Below are 23518 nucleotides of genomic sequence, written 5' to 3'. Positions count from 1 at the left end.
TAGACATAAAGTTTCATATTAGTCCACTTGCCAGAATCTGAACCCTGGCATATTGAGTACACCAAGGTTTTATGTTAGAAATGTTTGGTAAGGGTCCCCATCATGTAGAAACTGCCGGATGCTAACTTGCATATGTTGAGCAATTTTCATAATTTGCATAAATCGCTTTATTTCGCATAATCCCCTATAGTAATGGATAATATGTCAAAAACTGATTGGCCGGTTTGAACAATATTGGTGGTTTTGGTGGTTATTGAGGATGCTGAATCCATTTCTGACATTTTCTAAATTCAAAATGGCCGTTTTAAACTGGAAATTGCCATATACCAACTTAAATTGGGAGGATTTTGATTATGGATTACATTATAAATGTGGTTATTTATATGCTTATACATTATATGCATTTCAAAAGCCAAATATCGACAACCCACACTAATTATTAGAACAATGACTGCCACAATAGCCTACCAGAAATAGTCACTTTATCATTTGGAAAATCAACAAAAAAGTATCAAAATCATCCCACTTTAAGTTGGTATATGGCCATTTCCGGTTTAAAACGACCATTTTGAATTTAGAAAATGTCAGAAATGGATTCAGCATCCTCAATAACCCCCAAAACCACTCAAATATTGTTCAAATCGACCAACAATTTTTGACATATTATCCATTATTATAGGGGATTTTTATGCTAATTAAAGCTAAATATGCAAATTATGAAAATTGCTCAACAGATGCCAGTTAGGATCCGGCAGTTTCTACATGATGGGGACCCTTACTCAACATTTCTAACATAAAACATTGGTGTACTCAATATGTCCGGGTTCACAATGGGGCTCTATGGGCTGGCAACTATACTATATGGTTAGGTTTGACTACGGTAAAATTGTTGTGTTTAGGCACTAGTTCATAGATAGTTGACAATTTGTGGGGTTGAGTGGTTTAGGCACTTACCATGCACGCACGAACGAACGCAAGCATGCACACAGAGAGTGTTGATACAGACAGACAGATGGCTGGATAGTTAAATTGGTAGACAAAGATCGAGAGTGGGGTTAGGGGCAGAAACCAGCAGCGGTGTAACGTTTTTTTTACTTGAGTATTTCCAATTTACAATACTTTTACTTCTATTCCACTACATCTCGGATCCAAATATTGTACTACATTTATTTGAAATCTTTATTTACTAGTTACTTTGCAGATATAAATTATGATATTATAAAACATACATTTACCAATTTAGCCCTATTTTATACCTAGGCTATTGAAAATAGCCTATGTACTCATCGCGATGCGATGCGTTGTGAGCTTGTAGATCTGCTGTTTTCAAACATTTTGTACTTTTACTTTTGGTATCCTACTTTAAATACATTTTGATGCCAACCAAAGCTTTCAGACTTTTACTCAAGTACACTTTGAATTCCGGACTATTATTTATGGTGTATTTCTAAATTGCAGTATTGATACTTTTACTTAAGTAAAACATTTTAGTTATTTTTCCACCACTGAGGACAGATAGAATCAGTCGATAGAGATAAATACAAACAGATATTGGAAAACTAGGTCACAAATACAATTGAGTCTGACCTGACACACACGCACGCACGCACGCACGCACGCACGCACGCACTCACATACGCACACACAACACGTGCAGGCACACACACATCATACACATAGCCTACATGGTAGACACAACCACAAGCATGCATGCCTGTATCATGCACGCATGGACTCACGTGCACATCGGACACATGCTTGTGTGGGAGTCGGGACACACACAGAGGTATACACACATAATAGAGTATACAAACAACACGTACATTTGAATCCCATCATGAAAAGAAGACCACACGAGGAGCACTTAAACTATAGTGTTGATTTCGTCGACTGAAACTATTCAAAACAATGTTCGTCGACCACCTTTTTCACTGGCGAAAACTAAATAAAAAAAGTAAACCAAAACTAAGCTATGATAACTAAAAGTATGACTAAATATAGGCCTATTGACAATTTCATCAACAAATAAAAACTAGAATAAAATGTCTGTTTTTTATTTTGTTTTATGTTTGGTTGCGCTCGGGTGTCTGAAAATAGATCTACAAGCTTGTACCATCATTGGACCATCAAAGCCCGCTAAAATACATTTTTGCTGACAAAATCAACTGTAGATTTAGTCGACTAAAACTAAAACCTTTCAGATGACTAAAATATGACTGAAACTAAATAAAAATGTATACAAAAGAATTTGCTGTCAAAGTCAACACTGGTATGGGGGTTTAAGTTAAGAACACACAAAATAAAGAATACCCCTAAAAATATGAACCTAAAATCTGAAAAACACATGAAATAAACACCCCAAAAATCTCAACAAAAAACAGGAAAAAAACACAAAACAAATGCACCCAGAAAGAAAACAAAAACTGAACAAAGACCAAAGAAAACTCAAAATGAAAAAAACAAAACAAAAAAACACACACCCCAAAATACGGAGCCCTCCACTGTAAAACTGCCAACCAACAGAAATGCCACTTCCAGGGCGCGCTTGATTAATGCTTTTTTGGTTGTCTGTTTTTTTCCCAATGCCTAATAAAAGGTTCACAAACCATCTGTTTCTCTCCCCTAATGCCTTGCCCAAAGGTCCCCTGGCACACTGCCAAATCACATTCCCGTCACTTTATCTGTGCCTCTCTCTCTCTCTCTCTCTCTCTCTCTCTCTCTCTCTCTCTCTCCCTCTCTCCTGTATCTCATTCCTCATTTCTCTCACTCCATCTATCACTCTCTCTCTTCCTCTCTCTCTCTCCCACTTTTGCCCATCTTATTCCCCCTCTCTCTTTTTAAATCTCCCTCCATCTTTTTCTTGGTCTCTCACCCCCCCACCCTCTCTCTCTCTCTCATTATCATTACCATACCAGTCTTTATACATATTCATAAGGTCTGTAGAGATTCTCATCCAACACCATTTAATCCCTCCTTCCACTGGCAATTATACAGCTCGCCTGATGTCCTTTCTGTGTGTGTGTGTGTGTGTGTGTGTGTGTGTGTGTGTGTGTGTGTGTGTGTGTGTGTGTGTGTGTGTGTGTGTGTGTGTGTGTGTTTGTGTGTGTGTGTGTGTGTGTGCACACACGCGTGTGTTGTGGGTAGCCTATATGCGTGCGTGCATGGGCATATGTATGAATATGCTTATACACACATCTAGAATGTACACACATTCACATACACACTTACTTTACCACACGTACGGTACACATGCACACACACATTCATGCACACATGCACACACACACACACACACACACACACAAACTATACAGAACAGCAAACATGCATGTACCGCTTTCTGTCACACACACACACACACACACACACACACACACGCATGAACGCATGCACGCACGCATGCACGCACGCATGCACGCACGCGCGCACACACACACACACACACACACACACACACACACACACACACACACACACACATACACACCCGCCCCCCCCAGTAGCAGCTGGTCTACAGATGGGGCCTGCAGCCAAAAAGCAGCAGCCGTCGATCCACAAAAATAAAATTTACAAGATGGCAGAGGAATTTATTTAAGGATGGGAGGGGTGTGTGTGTGTGTGTGTGTGTGTGTGTGTGTGTGTGTGTGTGTGTGTGTGTGTGTGTGTGTGCGTGCGTGCGTGCGTGCGTGCGTGCGTGCGTGCGTGCGTGCGTGCGTGCGTGGGAATGTATGGGGTGGGAAGAGATTGTTGGACACACATGTGCGCGTTGAGAGTTACTGGAAGTAAAAGGGACTAACATGATAAAATTTGTAAAATGGAAATAAAAATAAGAAAAAAGTGATCATGATCAAGTATTATTATAGTAGCATATATATACTGTACATCCCCTCTCTATATAGTATATATCTCTTGTCAAATGTACAGTATACAGGTATATCCCTAAGTACCATACCTCTCAGGAGAGGAGAGGACAGGAGATAATATAGTCATCCCCAGGGGGCACTGTTTGTCTTCTTTGTAAATCTACAAAGAAGCGCTTAGCTTGTGTACTTGTGTATGCAGAAGAGAAGAGAAGAGAAGAGAAGAGAAGAGAAGAGAAGAGAAGAGAAGAGAAGAGAAGAGAAGAGAAGAGAAGAGAGAAGAGTTCCAACCCAAATTTCAGCTCAAGACCCAAAAGTGTGGCGTCCCCCGTGACCATAACTTAACAAAAACACAGTAGGCCTACATCATGAACTAGAAAAGCAGTTCCTGCAGAAACGATTCAGCTCAAGCATCGCAACGCATTGTGAGCTTGTAGATCAGCAATTTTCAAATGGCCTAAATGTATACAGGGCTGAAGTGGTTAATGTATGTAATAATAATAAAAAATCTACAAAGTAGTCTAACTAGTAGCCTACTAAAGTTTTCAGATAAAGTAGTAGAGTAAAAAATGTGTAAATTGGACCAGTGGCGTCAGTTCCTCAAAAGCTAAGCCAGGTATGGTAGGAACGGGTAAGTAGTAGCATAATACCTTGTGAAAACGATATTTATTTATTTATTTATTTGTATTGTAGTTAGTTTATAGTTTGTATTTAACAGAATAATCAACGCAGATAGTCATAGAGACATTTGTGAATTTATTTTAGGTAGTAGGCCTACATTCCCCCCCCCCCCCCCCAGGAGCCATAAAGGTATATGGCAGCTGCCACACCATACCCAATTGACGCCTCTGAGTTGGACATTAAAGTACAAATACCTCATAATTGTAGTTACAGTAGTATGAACCATGGGTTATGTGGCCTCTGTGGTGAAGTGCATGTAAGAGGCCCACAGTGGTCATGTGACCCGTGGCTGGTGACGTCAGCAGGCTGATGGAAGTGGTGGAGCCTGGGAGCGCGGCGGCTTTGATCTGCCGTTCACTTCTATCTGTGGTCTCACATGGACATCAAATCATTCCCTAATGCAATGTACGTGCTTCTACACACACACACACACACACACACACACACACACACACACACACGCGCGCGCATGCACGCACACACACACACACACACACACACATGCGCGCGCGCACGCAAAGCACACGCACACACTTAAAAAAGTTAACATTTGCAGATGTATAAGCCTGTATATCTGCTATTTTTGAATAGCCAATGCTAAAATCTATAAAATAACACAGTTTTTGCGACCATAGGTCGCAGTTTACTATGAAACCCGGCAGATCCTGTATGTCCGACCGTGAGTAACGCCTCAATGTCTATAGCTGAGCTTTTGTGACATCACATTGTTGACTCAATGACCAAGACAGCCTGTTCTGGCAATCATATACTTTATGCTATATGGAGATCCCTGATGTCATCAATATTAAGCCCATATTTGGCAATGCCCATATATGGACGCTCAATATGGCCATGACAGATTTAATTTTCAAATCAAGACTGCTGACTATCATCACCTGGATATCCATATATGAAAATCACGACACTGACTCATCAAACCCTGGATATCCATACATGGAGACGATTGGATTATCACCTAGATCTCCATATATGGAGCCGGTCAACACCTTTACATCTGACCTCACAGACTCCATATATGGAGCTGACCTGTTCTGACATCACAGTCGACCAGCTTAGCAGAAGGGTATACATTCTAAAGCAGCCATGTACACACGCCCATATGTATGCACATGGGGGTGCAGTGCATATGGTCGCACATGGGTACAATGTGCCAATGCTGTTTTGACCTATTTTGACCTTTTTTTTAACCCCAAATCCAGAGTTGTAACTGAGCTTACAGATCTGCTGTTTTCACTGCATACCATTCCTCTTGTGAGGACCAGGACAATATCCATCATATGTTTCTAAGTGTATTATACTTTCGGGGACATTAGCCCACACACGTGTGCACACGCGCGCGCGCACACACACACACACACGCGCATTACATTCACAGATGTCTTGTAACCTGTAATTTTGTAGCTTGCTGTGTCTTAGACCAGACTCCCTGGTCTAAATTACTTACTGGTGGAAATACATCTTTACATGCATATCGTTGCTGTCGGGCAGAAACCTCTTATTTCCATATTTTAACTAGGTTTCTTCGTAAATTCGCGCCCTACTTGTCATACAGCGTCACAGACAAAATCATCAAAAGCAGCAGATCTATAAGCTCTCATGCCGCGTTTTATACTACTTTACTCCTGAAAAGTGACCAAAAGCCTAATATCTCCCTCAGGCAAAGGGGGAATTCCCCTTTAGGCTAGACGATAAGATGGTGGCGTTCCTGGGTTCGAATCCCAGGCATTATACACTTAAAGCACGATAAATACAGTGAGAAATGCAAGCTAACTTCATAGTCATATAAGGTAATTCAAAACATTTGCAAAAATAGCCGACCCGCAATCGCAAGCCCACAATGCGTTGCTATGCGTTGTATGTGAACTTGTGTATATCAGCTTTCTCCTCATACATTTTGAGAGTTTTTTGTAAACTGAAAACGTTTGGCATTTTAAAGCTCAACTGTACTCTCTGTCGCTCATTGCTGTTTGCAACCTGCAACACAGGCACATCTGCTTGTTCAAAGCTCCTGTGTGTGTGTGTGTGTGTGTGGTGTGTGTGTGTGTGTGTGTGTGTGTGTGTGTGTGTGTGTGTGGTTATTTTCCCTGCAGCTGCCTGAACTCTTTGGGAAGTGCTTTTGGTGCCATGCAGGCATGCACGCTCGCGCACGTGTGTGTGCGCACACACACACACACACACACACACGCACACCATTAGCAGGTCTCAAAAAATGCAAAGGTCTGTTTACAGCTGAACCTATAAAATAACGTTAATGAGGAATGCTTTCTGTGTTTAGATCTCTTTTGTGTTAATATTCTTGTGTGTGCGTTTGGATATTAGTTCATGTTAAACTCTTGTGTTGTTGTTGTATCTTTGTTTTAGTTTTTCAAAATTTTCTTGAGGCATGTTTATAAGGAGAAGAGAAGAGGTCCTAGTAGTGACCCTTTGTCACTCCATAGGGAACAAAGCAGGCTCTTTGTGTCTCCATCGATATAGAAGAAAAGTTATTTTTTGGGTGAACTATCCCTTTAAGTACACACATCACAAGCAACAAGTCCAGTCCACGCCCCCTAAATCTGTATTCATAATCTGACGGATTAATTGGAAACTTCTAATTAATTTGCATTAATTATGTCACATTTAAAATGCGATTAACAGGACCATGTGAGTGTGCGAACCATCTCTCACAGTAGGATCAACTGGAGATTATAACCCAATCTGCTCATATATAAAAAACACACGCGCATGCATGCACGCACTCACGCGCACGCGCACACACAAACACATACACACACATCTGCGACTGACACACCCATGTTCACCTTAAAGTGGCTACACCAGGGGTATTCAACTAACTTGTTCAGGGGGCCACATTGTCAGAAACCCAAGGGGCCGGGGGCCGGACTAACGGTCCCAGCCGAGCCCCCCCCCAAGAGCTATTAATCTAATGTACAATTGACACAACGAGCGACCACATTTTCTACTTTCATCTACTGTACATTGTAAAGTAGAATACTTTTCATGTAAATGTGCTTAATTTCTGTGCATGTTAACATGCTTTCTTGTTTAGAACCTAGCCTAGCTACATCACACTAGTGATGGCCAACCACTTGGCTTTGATGCTATCTTAGAATAGATGTCGACCTATTTGGCACTGCAGACACGTAATTGCCTGCGTTGATGCGTTGACGATGCGTCAACGAGGATCAGCTGGGTCACAGACAGACAGACACACACACACACACACACACACACACACACACACACACACACACACACACACACACACACACACACACACACACACACACACACACACTCCACTGCAGAGCTCTAAACTGAAGTGAGTTGGAGTCACTTCACTTGACACTACACTATGGTGTAGTGATGGTTTAGTGATGAGTCATCACTTTTCACACTTTTGTGGGGTCCATTTTTAGCTTGAGGAATGTTTTTCGTGCAAAACAAATGCTTGCAATGGATTCAGAATCATGAAAAACCCATAGTTAGACCCCTCACATGCTACTTCAAGATTTTTTAGGTATTCTTTTCCTGTATAATAAGTGAAGGGACTCAACCACCTGAATTTACCTCGATCCTTTCACGTAAATGTCCCCGCAAATAGTCCATGTGTGACTGAAGAACAGAACTGAAAAGTTTCGCTAGCATAGCCCCAAGCATGGCTGCAGGAGGAGCTCGAGTGTGTAGACAGTAAACGGATGGGTGGAAGGTGCCTTGGAGAAGGAGAGGCGCTGACGTCACCTCTGCTTCATGCACGGTCTGCATGAGCTATCAGTGCACGAGTGGTGACTAGGGAAGGTTAGACGATCGCCGATTTTCGGATCAAAAGCTTTTATTCCGGTTTTAAAGACAAAGTCCGGGAATGTACGACGTGGCTGAGAGTCCCTGGGGGGATGTGCGATATAGTACGGTTTTAACATTAAGGGGCTCCCCTTGGCTTAGAAGGTGTTAACCGCGCCGTTGTTTTTTCTTTTTTTTTCAATACCCAGGTCGTTAGCTCACCGTGATTATCTGGATCTCCATTGGGATAGAGTGGCTGTTTTGGCCGAGGCGCCTTCTCCCTGTGCGTTTCGCGTGCGCGATCCGTTCACGTAACTGTCGGCTCAAATAATCCACGTGTGACTCGAGTAGTCATGTGCATTTTCGCTCGCATAGCCCTTAACATCTAAACAGAAAATGAACGGCTGCAGGGAGCCTCTAGAAGGAAAGGGCCATGACGTCACTTCTGCTTCATGTCAGACGAGCCATGCGCTATCGATGCACGAGTGGTGACTAGGGAAGGTTAGACGATCGCCGATTTTCGGATAAAAATCATTTATTTCGTTTTTAATGACCCAGTACGGTAAAAGACGGCGCGGCTGAGACTCCTTGCTCAGATGTCCGGTATATTCCGGTTTTAATATTAAGGGGCTCCCCGTGGCTTGGAAAGGGTTTATGTCTCTGAAATCCAAGATGGCGCAGAGCTACAAGGAAGTGGGCAGAAACTTGGCTTTTGGTCGTTTTCATGTTCATAGTCTGTGTGTGCGTGAGGCTGTGTTTCTCATGCTGAAGCCGTTGTTAATGAATTCTTGGGAGTTCACTGCTACAGCAGATGTAACTCTCTGGATGGATGGAAAGCATGGTCTGGAATTATGAACTGGACTCACGTACCACCTTTCCATAAGGCTGGTACTGAAGTGACAATTAAAGTGAATATGTTATGTTTTGGGAGTCTATCAGAGGTGGGAAATGCAGACTGGATTTGGGAGGTTTTCTGGAAAGGACTGTTTAGATGCACTTGAATTAACACACTGTATTGATTGTTGCGCACTTGCGTTGTAAGATAAGTTGTGCTTTTGGTACAGTATGTGTTCTTGCGGGTTCAGGATATTAGTGTGTTTTGCTATTCTCGAGGCTGGAGTCTGTTTGGGTTAACTCTAACCCACTGTGTGACTCTGTGACTCACATTCACACAAACGCACGCACGAACACACACACACACACACACACACACACACACACACACACACACACACACACACACACACACACACACACACACACACACACACACACACACAGTCTTCTTCCTTCCTTTGTTGCTGCACTTAAGCAAAATAATAATAAAACATATTCCCACATGGTTCCTGTGAGGCCTTTCAGAGTGAAGTCAGCAGAAGTTTAAAGTGTACAATGCAACCTACATTTGTAGACAATAAATCAAAGAAGATATTAATAATCAAGCACTAAGGGAGGAAGTGAATATACTGTATGCCTTTTTTTAATAAACATGACGCGTGGAGTACTCACCGGTTAGGTTAAGTGTATAGTGACATACAAATTATTGTGCTGCATGCGTTGGATCTGCGCTGGAGCTGCACTGGTGCTGCATGCGCTAGAGCAGTAGTTCCCAAACAGTGGGTCGGTACCCATTTCTGGGTCCCGGACAGATTTTTAACTCATTGGCTGTTGCAGTTCATTGGAGCGACCGGTAAAAAAGTCCAGGCGGAATGTGGAAGTGTGGAAGGCACGCTGCCTCACAAGTGACTTCTGGACAATCACAGTGTGTCTTTTCCGGGGCTTATCCAATGCAATTCAAAGGACCTTTATTGGAATGTTTACATTGCCACTGCAAGGTTCAGATAGGGATCTCCATGAATGGGCATAAAATATATTGTACTTTGTGATGTCATGGGAACCACTCTAACAGAATCTCTTTTATGCCCATATATGGAGATCCCTGATGTCATCAATATTAAGCCCATATCTAACCAGCCCATCTGTGTGGCTAGTTCAGACAGGGATCTCCATGTATGGGCATACAAGGGATGTACTATTTACAGAAATTACAGTACATGGATCTCCATATATGGGTAACTGGTCCGATATACATCACTGGCCAGATAAAGGGCGAGGTCGTATGACGCCCTGAGGCATCTTACTAGTTATTATAACTGGAGCCTACCACTGTAGAGATTGTACTGTGTGTGTGTGTGTGTGTGTGTGTGTGTGTGTGTGTGTGTGTGTGTGTGTGTGTGTGTGTGTGTGTGTGTGTGTGTGTGTGTGTGTGTGTGTGTGTGTGTGTGTGCATGTGTGTGTGCATGTGCATGTGCATGTTTGCACACATGTGCATGTGTGTGTGTGTGTGTGTGTGTGTGTGTGTGTGTGTGTGTACCCTTGTTGTTTGTGAGGAAATGTGTACAGTGCCAGGCAGATGGCGGTAGTGGTTTACACAGGTGTGCGTGCGTGTGTGCATGTGTGTGTGTGTGTGTGTGTGTGAAAACAGTCTGGGTTGAAGTTCAGGCCATATCTCATGTTTTCCTTTCTTTCTTCTCTCCGTCCAAGTTTCCCTGAGGAGAGGAACCGGGATGTCACTGCTTGCTGCGATATTTGATTATTGCGAACGAAGGTTGCAGTTTATTATGTGAAACGGCACATGCTGACTCCGTCTGGACGCCTGGACGTGTACACTTTTTTTACAGTCTATGGGTTTGCCGCTCTGACATCATGCTCTGGCTTCACTGTGATGTCAGGGGGACCACAGAAACAGAATCCCTTTTATGCCCATATGACTTCCCTGATGTCATCAATATTAAGCCCATATCTAACAGGACTATACATGGGAATGCCCATATATGGAGACCACATCGGCCACATACCCTCTAACAGAATCCATATATGGCCAAGACAGATGGCCAAGACAGCCCATATTTGTGTGGCTGGTTCTACAGACAGGGATCTCCATGTATGGGCATAAAAGGGATTGTATGTATGATGTCAGATGTCATAGACGTCATAGGACTTTCATATAGGTCTACATCACTGGTCAGATGGCCAAGACATGGCGTGACCTCGCCCTTTAGGGCGAGGTCGCTTGTCGCCCTGAGGCGTCTTACTAGTAGGTTTTATTAGTATCAGTAGAGGTGGTCGAAGTAGTGCTAGTAGTTTGAAGAGCGCTCATAGTGACATTAGTAGTTGTATTAATCCAGTGGTTCTCAAACATTTTAATCCCAAGACCCCCATAACTCTGAGAGTGTACAAATGGAACCAGATGGACCTGTAAGATAGACAGACCTGTAAGGCACCATGTTATGCGCAATCAGGGGCGTTATAGCCTCTTACAGAGTGGGGGGGTTGACATGGGGGGGGCTCATGCACGCGCGCAACGCGCGTGTGCACGTCTCGCGCGCGCGAAAAATGGCGGTTTTTCGCGGATTTGATCGCGTTTTATTCGGGTTTCCGCGGTTTATTTCTGTAAGCTGTATACCATTTTAAAGCTAAGATTCTTGTGATTCCGAATCCGCAAACCATTTGATTATAGCACCGAAACTCACGCCGCAAACAACGCAGAAGTCCGACATAAACAATAAAGGTTTCCGCGGTTTATTTTTTTGCTAAACAATCGGGAACGGCGCACAACACTTTCCCTTTGCCTCTCTCCACATGCACCAGCCAGCAAGATAGTCTATAGTAGATGGAATTCTTGGTACCAACACTCCAACAGACAGACAACACCAGTATCATATAATCATTCAGTTCCAAAAGCTTTTCAGTTAATCTACTTAATTTTACACCACTCTGTCTACTACAGCAAGCATGATGGTATTGCTTCCCAAACGTTTTAGCCCGTGAACCAAGAGAAACTAAACCCAAACAAGTAGATGTGAAAATAGCCGATCTACAAGCTCACAACGAGTTGCTTCGCGCTGCGTTGTGAATTTCTAGATCTGCTATTTTCAGGACCCATACAATGTGTCCACAACGCTAGCCCAAACAGTGTTAGCCAGCAGCAGCAGCATAGCATCCATCATTACTCAAACTCTAATATAGCCACAGCCACAGACTCACCAATTGCTGCCTGACTGAGTGACGATGAGACAAGCAGGACGATGTTTAATGCCTTAAAGCCTACATGGTCTTGTCTTGGTGTTCTGTTTATATTCCTTTAATTTATGCCTGTGTTGTTAATTTCACCACGAGTCCAGATACGCACTGACGACAGAGTGGACGACCGTTAAAGGGACGTCCTATGAAAGCCATTTCCTCTCTGAACAGAAGCGCATTTCAAAACAAGAGTCTTTATTTTATTTTTTTCATCTATACAATCGATCATTCAACATGTTTATTTTGAAATTGTCCTGGAAAATAGTAGCCAAATAGCCCCTACATGCCACTGAGAGGTTACGTTTGTGTGCGCAGGGGAGAGAAAAAAAAAAAAAAAAAAGCACCCGGCCAAAAAGGTGGGGGGGGGGGGGGGGGGGGGGGGTGAGATCTCGGTTTTATGAAAGTGGGGGTGTCCCGTCGTACTCACAATGAATGGTTGTGACGCGCCTGTGCGCAATCGCTATTTTACAAGTCATCTAGCATACATCCCTCTCAATGCCTGAGCTTCATGCTGCTAATGTCGATTCCCAACACTCCCTCCCATTGGCCAGAAACACATACTAAAATACCAGGAATCCCCAACAGGGTCGCTCTCGGCTATCAACTCGGCCATGCAACGAGTACCTATGAAATGTTCTGAACTGCAATGTGTGATCCCTTGGCGGGGATCAAATGTGTTGTGAAAACCACAAACATATTATGGGGAGTTTTGTCAATGCTGCTCTCAGAGCAGCATGAATATCGTCACTGTCGGTTAGAAACCTTGTATCTCCAAGTTTCAAATTTGTACATTTTTTCGCAAAGTAAAGCCCTGCTTCATCAAACAAAGCCGTCGCACAAAAGTAGTGAAAACAACAGCTGATCGGCTGTTTTCTCTAGTTTAAATCATTTTAAAAGTGATAAATACAACATACAGGTGAACTGAAGACTCACCTCTTCAGACTCCACCTAAACCCATAGCACTACTGTAACACTCCCCTTCCCTCGATGACCACACATGAAGCTAGATGGCATTTTTAGGTTTTTAGAAGTTATTTACTGATTAGGTGGGTGGTCTACCTATGTAATTATATTTTTTTCTAGATTGATATTCCTATGCATTTGTTATATTGTTGTTGATGTACTGACTTATTATCTTGCTTATTATATTGATGTATTACCTGCTTATTGTAAGTCGATTTGGATTAAAAGCGTCTGCTAAATGCCTAAACTGTAAACTGTAAAGGGCTTTGCACACAGGCGCGTTTGTTCGCACGGATAAAACGGACAACTTCATTTTTTTAAAAGAAAACAATGATTCTCTACGACCTCATGCACACCGGCTCCGAATTTGCAGTGTGATAAGTGGCTGCGGCCGTGCGTTTTTTTTCTCAATCGAACCCAGTTCGATTTGTGCGTCTTGTCGCATGCGGTAAAAAAAAAACAATGCGTTTTAATTATGCAGCAAACGGAAAAAACGCAATGGTTGAAAAACGCGTCTGTGTGCTGACAGTGCAAAGACCTTAACTGTAAACTGCAGGTGTACATTCCATGTAAAGGTGCTACAGGTGTACGTTCCATGGACCAATGTTAAATTGCTGCTCTGGGTTAAGGCTGGGCGATATTACAAAAACCTTCGATATTCGATATCGTTGAATACCTCGATATCGATATTACTCACGATATTAGTAAAAGTAATTGCATTATATCGTTTTTAATGTTTTTCTGCTTTAGGTCCACTGCCTGCCTAACCCCCAGACAATGAATAGCATATCCTTGCATGCACACCGCACAGTACACATAGAATAAAGAAATGAAATGCCTTATTTCCATTTTGCAACAATGGTTTTATTGAAATAACCACACCTGGTTACAGATGGACTGCTTTTTTGCAAGTGCTACATGCATGCATGCATATAGTGTGTTCAAGCCGTCTTCGCCGATATGTATACCTCTCATGATATATTGCCCAGCCTTAATTATGACACACTGATTTCAAGAAAGAGACTATAGTGTGAAATACTTGAAGGGTCCGATGACTCCCGACCACTTCCAATATCTTGCAGTGTGTATCTGGCCTAAGCCATACTCTGCCAATTCTCAGGCGATTGTTATAATTCAAAGTTCTTTATAATCTCCAAAGTGTTAATTTGGTGTACTGTATATCAATTATGATTTTATTATCCCTTTTAGCAAGTGCCATGAAGCGAAGAGCAAGTATGCATGCGTGCACGATAGCCAAAGCCCTACTCACTCCAAATCAACCATCCAATCTGAAAGCGTATAAAATATCTGAGCTACAAGCTGATCTTTTAACCTGTGTCCACTTGCTGCGCATGGCCCTCTTATAGCGCCACCAAGAGGCCGATTCTTGCAAAACACATTTTGAACACTGCTCCTACAGATTTTGCCCTAAGATCACGCAAAGCGGTACACAGTATCTCTACAGTCATGTCATCAACATGGATCTGTCACATTTATTTCCCATATTACCTCCTGATTGGTTACCATTGCCTTCTAAAATGTGTGTATGCCACCTGACAGTCGCTTATCTCCCTTCTCCTTCTTCTTCGTCTTACTGGTAATAGGCAACTGAGAAGGCAAATGTTTGTTGGTTTGTTAAGAGATAGGTCTATCACACGTGTTTTGGACATGGAGACAGTCACATAATTAGATAGAGGCTACGTTTTCCAGTGTGTGACACCTTTGTATGATAAAGTATATAAAACAGGCTTTTTTTTCATCTGTATCTCTGTTTTGTCTATTTCTGTGTCACCACCCCTTCTCTCAGTCTGTCTCCGCCCTCTCTCTCTCTCTGTTTCTCTGTCTATCTGTCTTTCTCTAGCCCCCCACCCCCCTTGTCTATCTCTGTCTATCCCTCTATCTCTCTAAGTCTGTCTGGAAGTTGTAAAAGAAATAAATCATTCGTGTTCCACAATGTTTGTTTTTGAGAACACACACACGCGTGCGCACGCACGTGCACACACACACACACACACACACACACACACAGTGAACCGCTTGTGAGTCGGAGGTGTTCTGTTTCCCAGTGTTCCACAGCTGTAGACTTCCACAGGTGTTTGGCAAAAACACACTACTGAGTGCAGAGCCCTGGTGTGCGTGGGTGCCTGTGTGTGTGTGCACGTGTGCATGTGTGTGTGTGCGCGCGCGCGTGTGTGTGTGTGTGTGTGTGTGTGTGTGTGTGTGTGTGTGTGTGTGTGTGTGTGTGTGTGTGTGTGTGTGTGTGTGTGTGTGAGAGAGAGAGAGAGAGAGAGAGAGAGAGAGAGAGAGACACACACACACACACACACACACACACACACACACACACACACACACACACACACACACACACACACACACACACACACACACACACACATTGTGGTTATTTCTCTTTCACCATCATTTCCCAGTACATTTAAAACACATTACTGTCTCTAGTTTGCGCTTGCTCTCTCTCCCTCTCTCTCCCTCTCTCTCCGTCTCTCTCTAACTCCATTTCTCTTCTCTCTCTTGCTGTTTCTCTCCGTCTCTTTTCTCATTCTCTCTGTTTACAGCTACAGGCATGCAGTGGTTCTCAAAGTGGGGTTTGGTGGACAACTAGGGGTGCTTGAGGGGGGTTACAGCGGGTCCCACCAACAAACTGAGTTAATATAGCATCAACATCCATTTGACCACCAGTGGTGTGGTGGAAAAGGTACTCAAGTGTTTTACTTAAGTAAACGTATCAATATTGCTATGTAGAAATACTCTGTTACAAGTAAAAGTCTGGAATTCAACGTTTACTTGAGTAAGAGTAGCCTACAAAAGTATTTGGTGTGAAAATAAGTAACAAAAGTAGAAAGTACTCATTGTGCATGATGTCCCATTTCAAGTATTGATCTGCTATTTTCAAAATAAATAAGCTCAAAATGTGTCGCATTGTGAGCTTGTAGATCAGCTTTTTTCAAATGTCCTAAATATATATAGGGTTGAAGTGGTTTATGTGTGTTTTGTAATAATAATCAAAATCTACAAAGTAACTAAATCCATGTGGTGGAGTAAAAGTACAACATTTGGATCTGAGATGTAGTGGAGTAGAAGTAAAAGTATTGGAAAGTAAAGTACAAATATCTCAATAATGTACTTAAGTACAGTACTTAAGTCAATTTACTATGTACTTTACACCACTGCTAAACCCTTACACCAGCTGTTGGAAAATAGCACACGTTGTGAGCTTGTAGATCTTATATTTATTTAAAAAGAAATCTGGATATATACATTTTTAACAGTACCAGCTCTGCCCTACTACAGGTGGCGTGGTTTGAGCTGTTCCTTCCTGTCAACCTTCAGCTTTAATTTAGGCCTATGATGGTTTTTGGACACATTTTAAAGGAGTAGTTCACCCCCAAAATGACATTTTTTCCTATCGATTACTCACGCCATGGAGACTTGAGTTCAATGATGTTTTTTGTTGTTTTTGTCGCATAATTATAATAAATGTACCCCCATTGATTCTGGATGTCATTTGGGCCTACAAAGAATTATTGGCTGGGGAAAGCGATAAAAACAAACAACTAAAATATTATTGAACTCAAGACTCCATGGGGTGAATAATTGATAGGAAAAAAAAGTCATTTTGGGGGCGAACCAGGGGCGTCACACCAAATTCTGGGCCCTGGGTACAAGGATTCACTGCGGGACCCCCATGAATGTTAACTATTGAAAAATAGCAGATATACAAGCTCACAGCGCGGCACCGAGTGCAGCACTGTGAGCTTGTAGATCTGCTATTTTTGAAAAATCGTGAAAATGTGTGCAAGAAACCTATGTCAAGGACCCTCAAGATGATATGTATTTGGCCACGGACCCCGATCTCAAAATATTTAGTTCCAGGGCCCCCCTTGGGGGTCCTCGACATGAAAAGGTTTGAGCACCACTGACATGGAAACATAGGTTCCTTGCACACATTTTCACAATTTTTCAAAAATAGCAGATCTACAAGCTCACAGCGCGGCACCGAGTGCCGCTGCTATTTTTCAATAGTTAACATTCATGGGGGGCCCGCATGCAGTGAATCCTTGTACCCAGGGCCCAGAATTTGGTGTGACGCCCCTGTGGTTAATGGAATAATCTGGTATCTGGAATGGAATGGTAACTCTCTCTCTCTCTCTCTCTCTCTCTCTCTCTCTCTCTCTCTCTCTCTCTTAATATTATACCGTGTCTTTTTAGTTTCATATAATTGTATTACTACTAGCCTACTACTGCACCGTGTTGTTGTTGATCTAAACATGTTGACATTGAGTGACAGTGGCGACACCGTGCAGCTAGGGGGCAAACCAGTCTGCTGCACAGAGGAGGAGAGCGATATAAGAAACAAAATAGCCTAATTAGTGGATTAACTGCACCCAAATGCATTTGAATGTTTTTTCTTTTTCTTTTTTTCTTCACAAAGACATATTGATAGGGTTTATTTTGTGTGTACAGGCCTGCCGTCGATATTATAGGCTATTTGAGGGTATTAAATATTATAGGCGAGTAATAATACATAGGTCTATATAGGCTAAAGTTTTCTTTGATAAAATTGTCTCTGTGAACGTGGTCGAATTCTTGCATAATTGACCAGACCTAGTCAGTGCAGGCCTGTTTTGTTTTTACACACACACACGCACGCACACACGCATGCACGCACGCACGCGCACACACACACACACACACACACACACACACATACACACACACACACACACACACACACACGTGCTTCACAAATGGCTGAGCGGAGAGCTGAGTGTTTGTTTTGCGAGTGAAATAGTTTGAAATAACCTATACTGACTTTGGCTGCCTTTAACTGCACTAACAACTATTATCTATAGCCTATAATATTAGCCATATGTAGCCCATATCATCATGCACTCTTGTGCAGGTTGTAATTTTACGAATAGATGAGGCATTTCAGCTATGGAAAAGAAGAAAGAAAAATAGTAGGCCTATTTAGATGCAGGTGGTTTGGTTAAATAATCACTAATCTTAAGGATAAATTGACACTGAGGATTTTTCCTCTTGAGTGCTGTTTCTTGAAAGAAAATAGAGAAAGACAAAGAAAAGGAAGATTAAGACACAAATTGACACATTAATTATACCTACTTAACAGACCCAGGCAGATCAATCTAGAAGTTTTCCCAATCACTCAGACCCCACAGATCATTATTTGCAGAGGGAGTTAGGGATTGTTTTCTGTAGGCCCATGGTAAAATGTAAATAAAGCTAAATTATTGCCTATAGGTGGTGGGGTTTCCACCTTTGTTCACTACAGCAGTGCCTGGGACCCAAACTAGTGAAATCAGCAGATCTACAAGCTCACAATAAGTTGTCAACACCTGCACTTTTCACTAGGCTACTTCTTGACTTAAACATTTGTTGTCAATGTATGGAATTTCCAAGACTTTTCTTTTATGTATTAATGAAATTTAGAATAACCACAGCATTTTTTTTTCTTTTTTTGAAAATCATAGCTTTTGGGGGAATGTCTTTAGAAAATGTTTTTAAATAATACTAATTTGAAAAAAAGAAAAACACACACACACACACACACACACACACACACACACACACACACACACACACACACACACGTAGGAAACCCGTCCCTAACCCTAACCCACAAATGGGTCTGGAGTGGACCCAGTGGGAACCAGTGCACTAATACAGCCGTGGTTCTCAAAGTGGATTCCAGGGACTATGTGCCTACGTGGGTTCCTTTAGGGGGGTCGGGGTCTAAATTGACCCATACAAGTCTAACTCTGACAGTGACAGGCAAATGGAACCCGTTTAGGGTTCATTTGGTTCCATTTGTACGCTGTCAGAGTTAAGGGGAAGACCTTGAAATTAGTTTGAGAAACACTGCACTACAGTCAGAGTAGTAGGGGCTACGGACCACCGGAGACCCCCTCCCTTCCCCTCCCTTCATACCTACAGCTACAGCCGCGGACATTTATTTATTTATTTAACAAGGACGTTACGCATTCCACGGATGTCTATTAAAACATGTAACTATTTCGTCTCGGCAACATTTTTCCCCCCCACCTCTTCTCCTTCCTCCCATGCTGATACACGTTTTTTTGTTATTATTATTTTGTGCGTGTTCTTTTTCTCTCCCCTCGCAGCTGTGCGTTGTTATTTAATTAATTGATTTCCACGCGGAGCTTTTCGGTTTCGTCGCTTCTCTTTTTCCTCTCTCTCGCTCTGGAAACAGAAACAGCGCCGAGGCTGGCGGTGCACGGGCTTCCTTCAACTAAACAACACTCATTTTATAGCCTACAACACGCACTCACTCGCACTAAACATACACTATTTTGTAATATTATTTCACCCTCGAATTATTATTAAGGAGCCTGGGGGAAAAAAAGACGCTGTTTAAAAAAAAAAGAATCGCTCCCTGCGAGGAGGAGCGAGCAGGAGGATGTGTGAACATGAGGACCTTCTAGTCTGTTTCTAGTCTCTCTTTTTCTCCAACCGGACGGATTTTTACGCTTGTTTCATAAAAGAGGAGGGAAAAAACGACCAGAACCGAGAGGACCAGGAGAGCTTTTTTTGTTTGTTTTGTGTTGTTGTTGAAGGGAATTAACCCCCGAGGAGGTGAGGTGGTCGGTGGTCCCCCCCTACTACCACCCCAAACACCACCTCTCCTCTCCTGCGCTGACCGGAGCGGACCGGTCCCGTCAGAAGAACCCTCTCTCTCTCTCTACCAGTCCATCCAGGACCTTTTTTTATTTTATTTGTGCGTGTGCGCGTGTGTGCTTGGTCGTGTCCCATGTGTTTGGGTGCGCTGGGGTTCTAAATATGCACCATCAACAGCGGATGGCGGCTCTGGGGACGGACAAGGAGCTCAGCGACCTGCTGGATTTCAGCGCGGTGAGCAAGAGACTTTCTTAGTTTACACCCTGGTGTGTTATGATGATGACGAGACGAGGTCAGATAATGATAAAGAAAAGTTGATGATGTTCTGGAGAATCAGTTGTTGGACCGCGCGCACATACACACGCGCACGCACACACACACACACACACACACACACACAGAGAGAAGTGCAGATCCCCAATTCAACCCGCTAAAGGGGTCCGCATTTTAGGTCACATTCTTGTGCACCCTGACATGGAATAAACGGTTAACACTTGTTTTCGCTGTGTGCTGCTGCTTATGTAGCCTTTTATAGTCAACTCATACAAAACAAGGATTAGTCTAAACATCGATATAGCCTAAGTAAATAATAGCCTATTATAACACTAATAGGAATAATAATAAGTAGATCAAGCCGTCACTCAGGCTGCAAGACGTGCACTTATAGTGCAGTTTCTACCCTGATTCAGTTCAACTACATACCGACAGACAGACAGACAGACAGACAGACAGACAGACAGACAGACAGACATACAGGACCTTATTGATCTCCGTGGGAACCTTTATGTGTCAAGCTGTGCTTACATGCTTACACGTGCAAATCAATTGCTGTCAATCAATATTAGGCTACTACACCTGTCTGGTATCAGGTCAGTCCACTCTGCAGGCCTGGAGTCTGAACAACAGTGAATGTTTACAGCACTTTGTTGTTCCTGTCATTTGGTATAGGGTTTAGGCTATAGGCCTACATGACTACCCGATGTTTCCATTTGAGATTGGCACATTTTACCCAGGTTTTATCATCTCACTCACATCACTTTGTCTGCTGACCTCGCTCAGCAACGAAATAAACAGACAATAAACAAAAAATAAAACAAAACAATTCACAGGAGGCAAGCAGTGATCGCCCCATGATGTGCACTGCAATGTAGTTTCAAATGCACTACATTGCAGGTGCTTTTTGAGAGTGAAAAAATAAGAAGACCCGTGTGACATGTGTGATCTGGGCAGCTTGCCCCAGGAGATGTGCCAAGCTCAACAGGAAACAACGGTTATTATCAATCAATCAATGCCTTTAAATGTGATCAAGAGTCAAGACAGACTGATATAGCCTATGTCAAAAGGCTACTATTAGCATAACATAGGCCTACACCTCACGCAGACACACGCTCGTGCACACGCTCGTGCACACACACACACACACACACACACACACACACACACACACACACACACACACACACACACACACACACACACACGCACCTTGGTGTACATGCCAACAGTAGCCTGCACATTTTAGGGTTCAAGTGTAATGCACAAGAGTTTTTTTTAACTGTGTTAAATGTATTGACTAGAGAAAGGATAGTGTAAGAAATATATATAAAAAATGTTGTGTTTTTATTTCTGTGTCTTCATTGATCAAAGTCCATTATTATGCATGTTTGCCCAGGATTGTGACGTTTTTGCATTGGTAATTTTGTTGTCTTATAGATGCGAAACAGCGATTTGAAAATGTTCCCCACTTCAATGGTAGTATATTTCATTTTTAAATATTTTTTCCACTCTTTTAATTTTTGCAATGATTGAATCATATTAACAGTTTTATGTCTTGAAATATATATATATATATATATATATATATATAATGATGATGCTTTAATGTGAAAGTTTACGTTTCAGGTCCACAGCCCGCTTCTCACAGTGTGAACGTTGTTCATGTCATAAAACCTGCATGAGAGAGAGAGAGAGAGAGAGAGAGAGAAAGAGAAAGAGAGAGAGAGAGAGAGAGAGAGAGCACCACACTGTGTGTCTGTGTTAGATGTCTGTGCAAAGAATTTGTGTGGTTTGACAAACGCTGTTGCAAACTTAACTGCTGGAAGGGAGCCTCTCCTCTCCTCTCCTCTCCTCTCCTCTCCTCTCCTCTCCTCTCCGAACATTCCTCAAAGAGGAGAGGTTCTTTATTCTTCTCCTCTTCCCTCCTATGTTCTTTATTCCAGTGGTTCTGAACCTTTTTTAACTGGGGACCCTCCATCCTGACGAGCACTAAGAGTTGAGGCATTACATTTTGTATAACACGGTTATATTGTGAAAATAGCAGTTCTACATGCCATTTTCACAATTTCTGCCTTTAATATTTGACAATTTGGCCAATGTTTAATTTGTCATTTTAGAGGTATTAAATTGTCACTTTAGCGATGTGCAGATACCCGCTATACACTTAATAATAGTGTATGTTGGTTTGTTTACTGTTGAGTGAGAAAACAATGTTTCACATTAAGCTAATAATTTGGGGACTCCCCTGAGGGTCCCGACCCACAGGTTGAGAACCACTGCTTTATTCCTCTCCTCTTCCCTCCTATGTTCTTTATTCCTCTCCTCACTGTCTAATGTTTCCACTCACCACTCATACACCTGTTATCACTTGAGCCATGCTATATATCAGTGTTACCCAAACTTTCAAATTTCAAGGTCTCCTCTTAACTCTGACAGTGTACAAATGGAACCAAATGGACCCGAATGGGTCCATTTGGTTCCATTTGCACACTGTCAGAGTTACAGACTTGTATGGGTCAATTTAGACCCCCATAAAAGAAACCACAGAGTCCCTGGAATCCACTTGGAGAAACGCTGCTATATATGACTCTTAAACTGTGTTATAAGCTACTGATACTTGTACTGCTAATTATTATTATATTATTATTATTGCCTAAGCTATTGATGATCAATGGTAGACCAATAGTATCCTTCCTGCCTTGCATTTGAATGCTGTTGATTATTTAGAACACAAGTGTCATTATATTAATAATAGTAATTATATGACAACACTTGCTTATTTGTGATCTATCACAATTATACAATTACAGTACACCGTTATTAATTTTGATCACTGATAATAGCTATAGCTTTATGATCAGCATAACTAATCACAAATCATATGAATTGATGACCATACAGTAATTGTTCCATGCACGTTACTAGTAAGCTATACTGATTGGTAATTAATAAATGCATTGCTAGTCATGCCTTAAACACATCAACACCCTTATCAGACATTGTGTAGTCTATAAGGCCTTGATTTCTCGTATTTAACAGTTTGGTTACATTTGTACATTCTCAACACTGATGATATTTAGGCTACTGGACATTGCAAGGCCATTAATTTAATCCCAGTCCTTGTGCGAGTTCATTTCATGTACTGTAGGACACATTCACTTTCATCCATATGTTGT

General features: G+C 42.2%; 1 protein-coding gene across 2 annotated transcripts in view; it reads left to right on the top strand.

Annotated features, from left to right (window-relative positions):
- Window positions 1-20228: 20228 nt before the first annotated feature.
- tcf4 (transcription factor 4) overlaps window positions 20229-23518 on the top strand; it is a gene marked incomplete at its 5' end in the record, with an annotated part of 240833 nt that continues 237543 nt past the window's right edge. For both annotated transcript variants that reach the window (XM_080742729.1, XM_080742728.1), the window contains 2 exons: window positions 20229-20300; window positions 21780-21818. In XM_080742729.1, coding sequence (XP_080598855.1) covers window positions 20229-20300; window positions 21780-21818 — 111 coding nt within the window. The remainder of the gene's footprint in view (window positions 20301-21779; window positions 21819-23518) is intronic.

Source organism: Nannobrachium achirus, assembly GCF_963921795.1.
Source record: "Nannobrachium achirus genome assembly, chromosome: 15".
In the NCBI taxonomy this organism is placed as follows: domain Eukaryota; kingdom Metazoa; phylum Chordata; class Actinopteri; order Myctophiformes; family Myctophidae; genus Nannobrachium; species Nannobrachium achirus.
The sequence above is the reverse complement of the archived record's forward strand: the minus strand, read 5'-3'. Positions and strand labels throughout refer to the sequence as shown.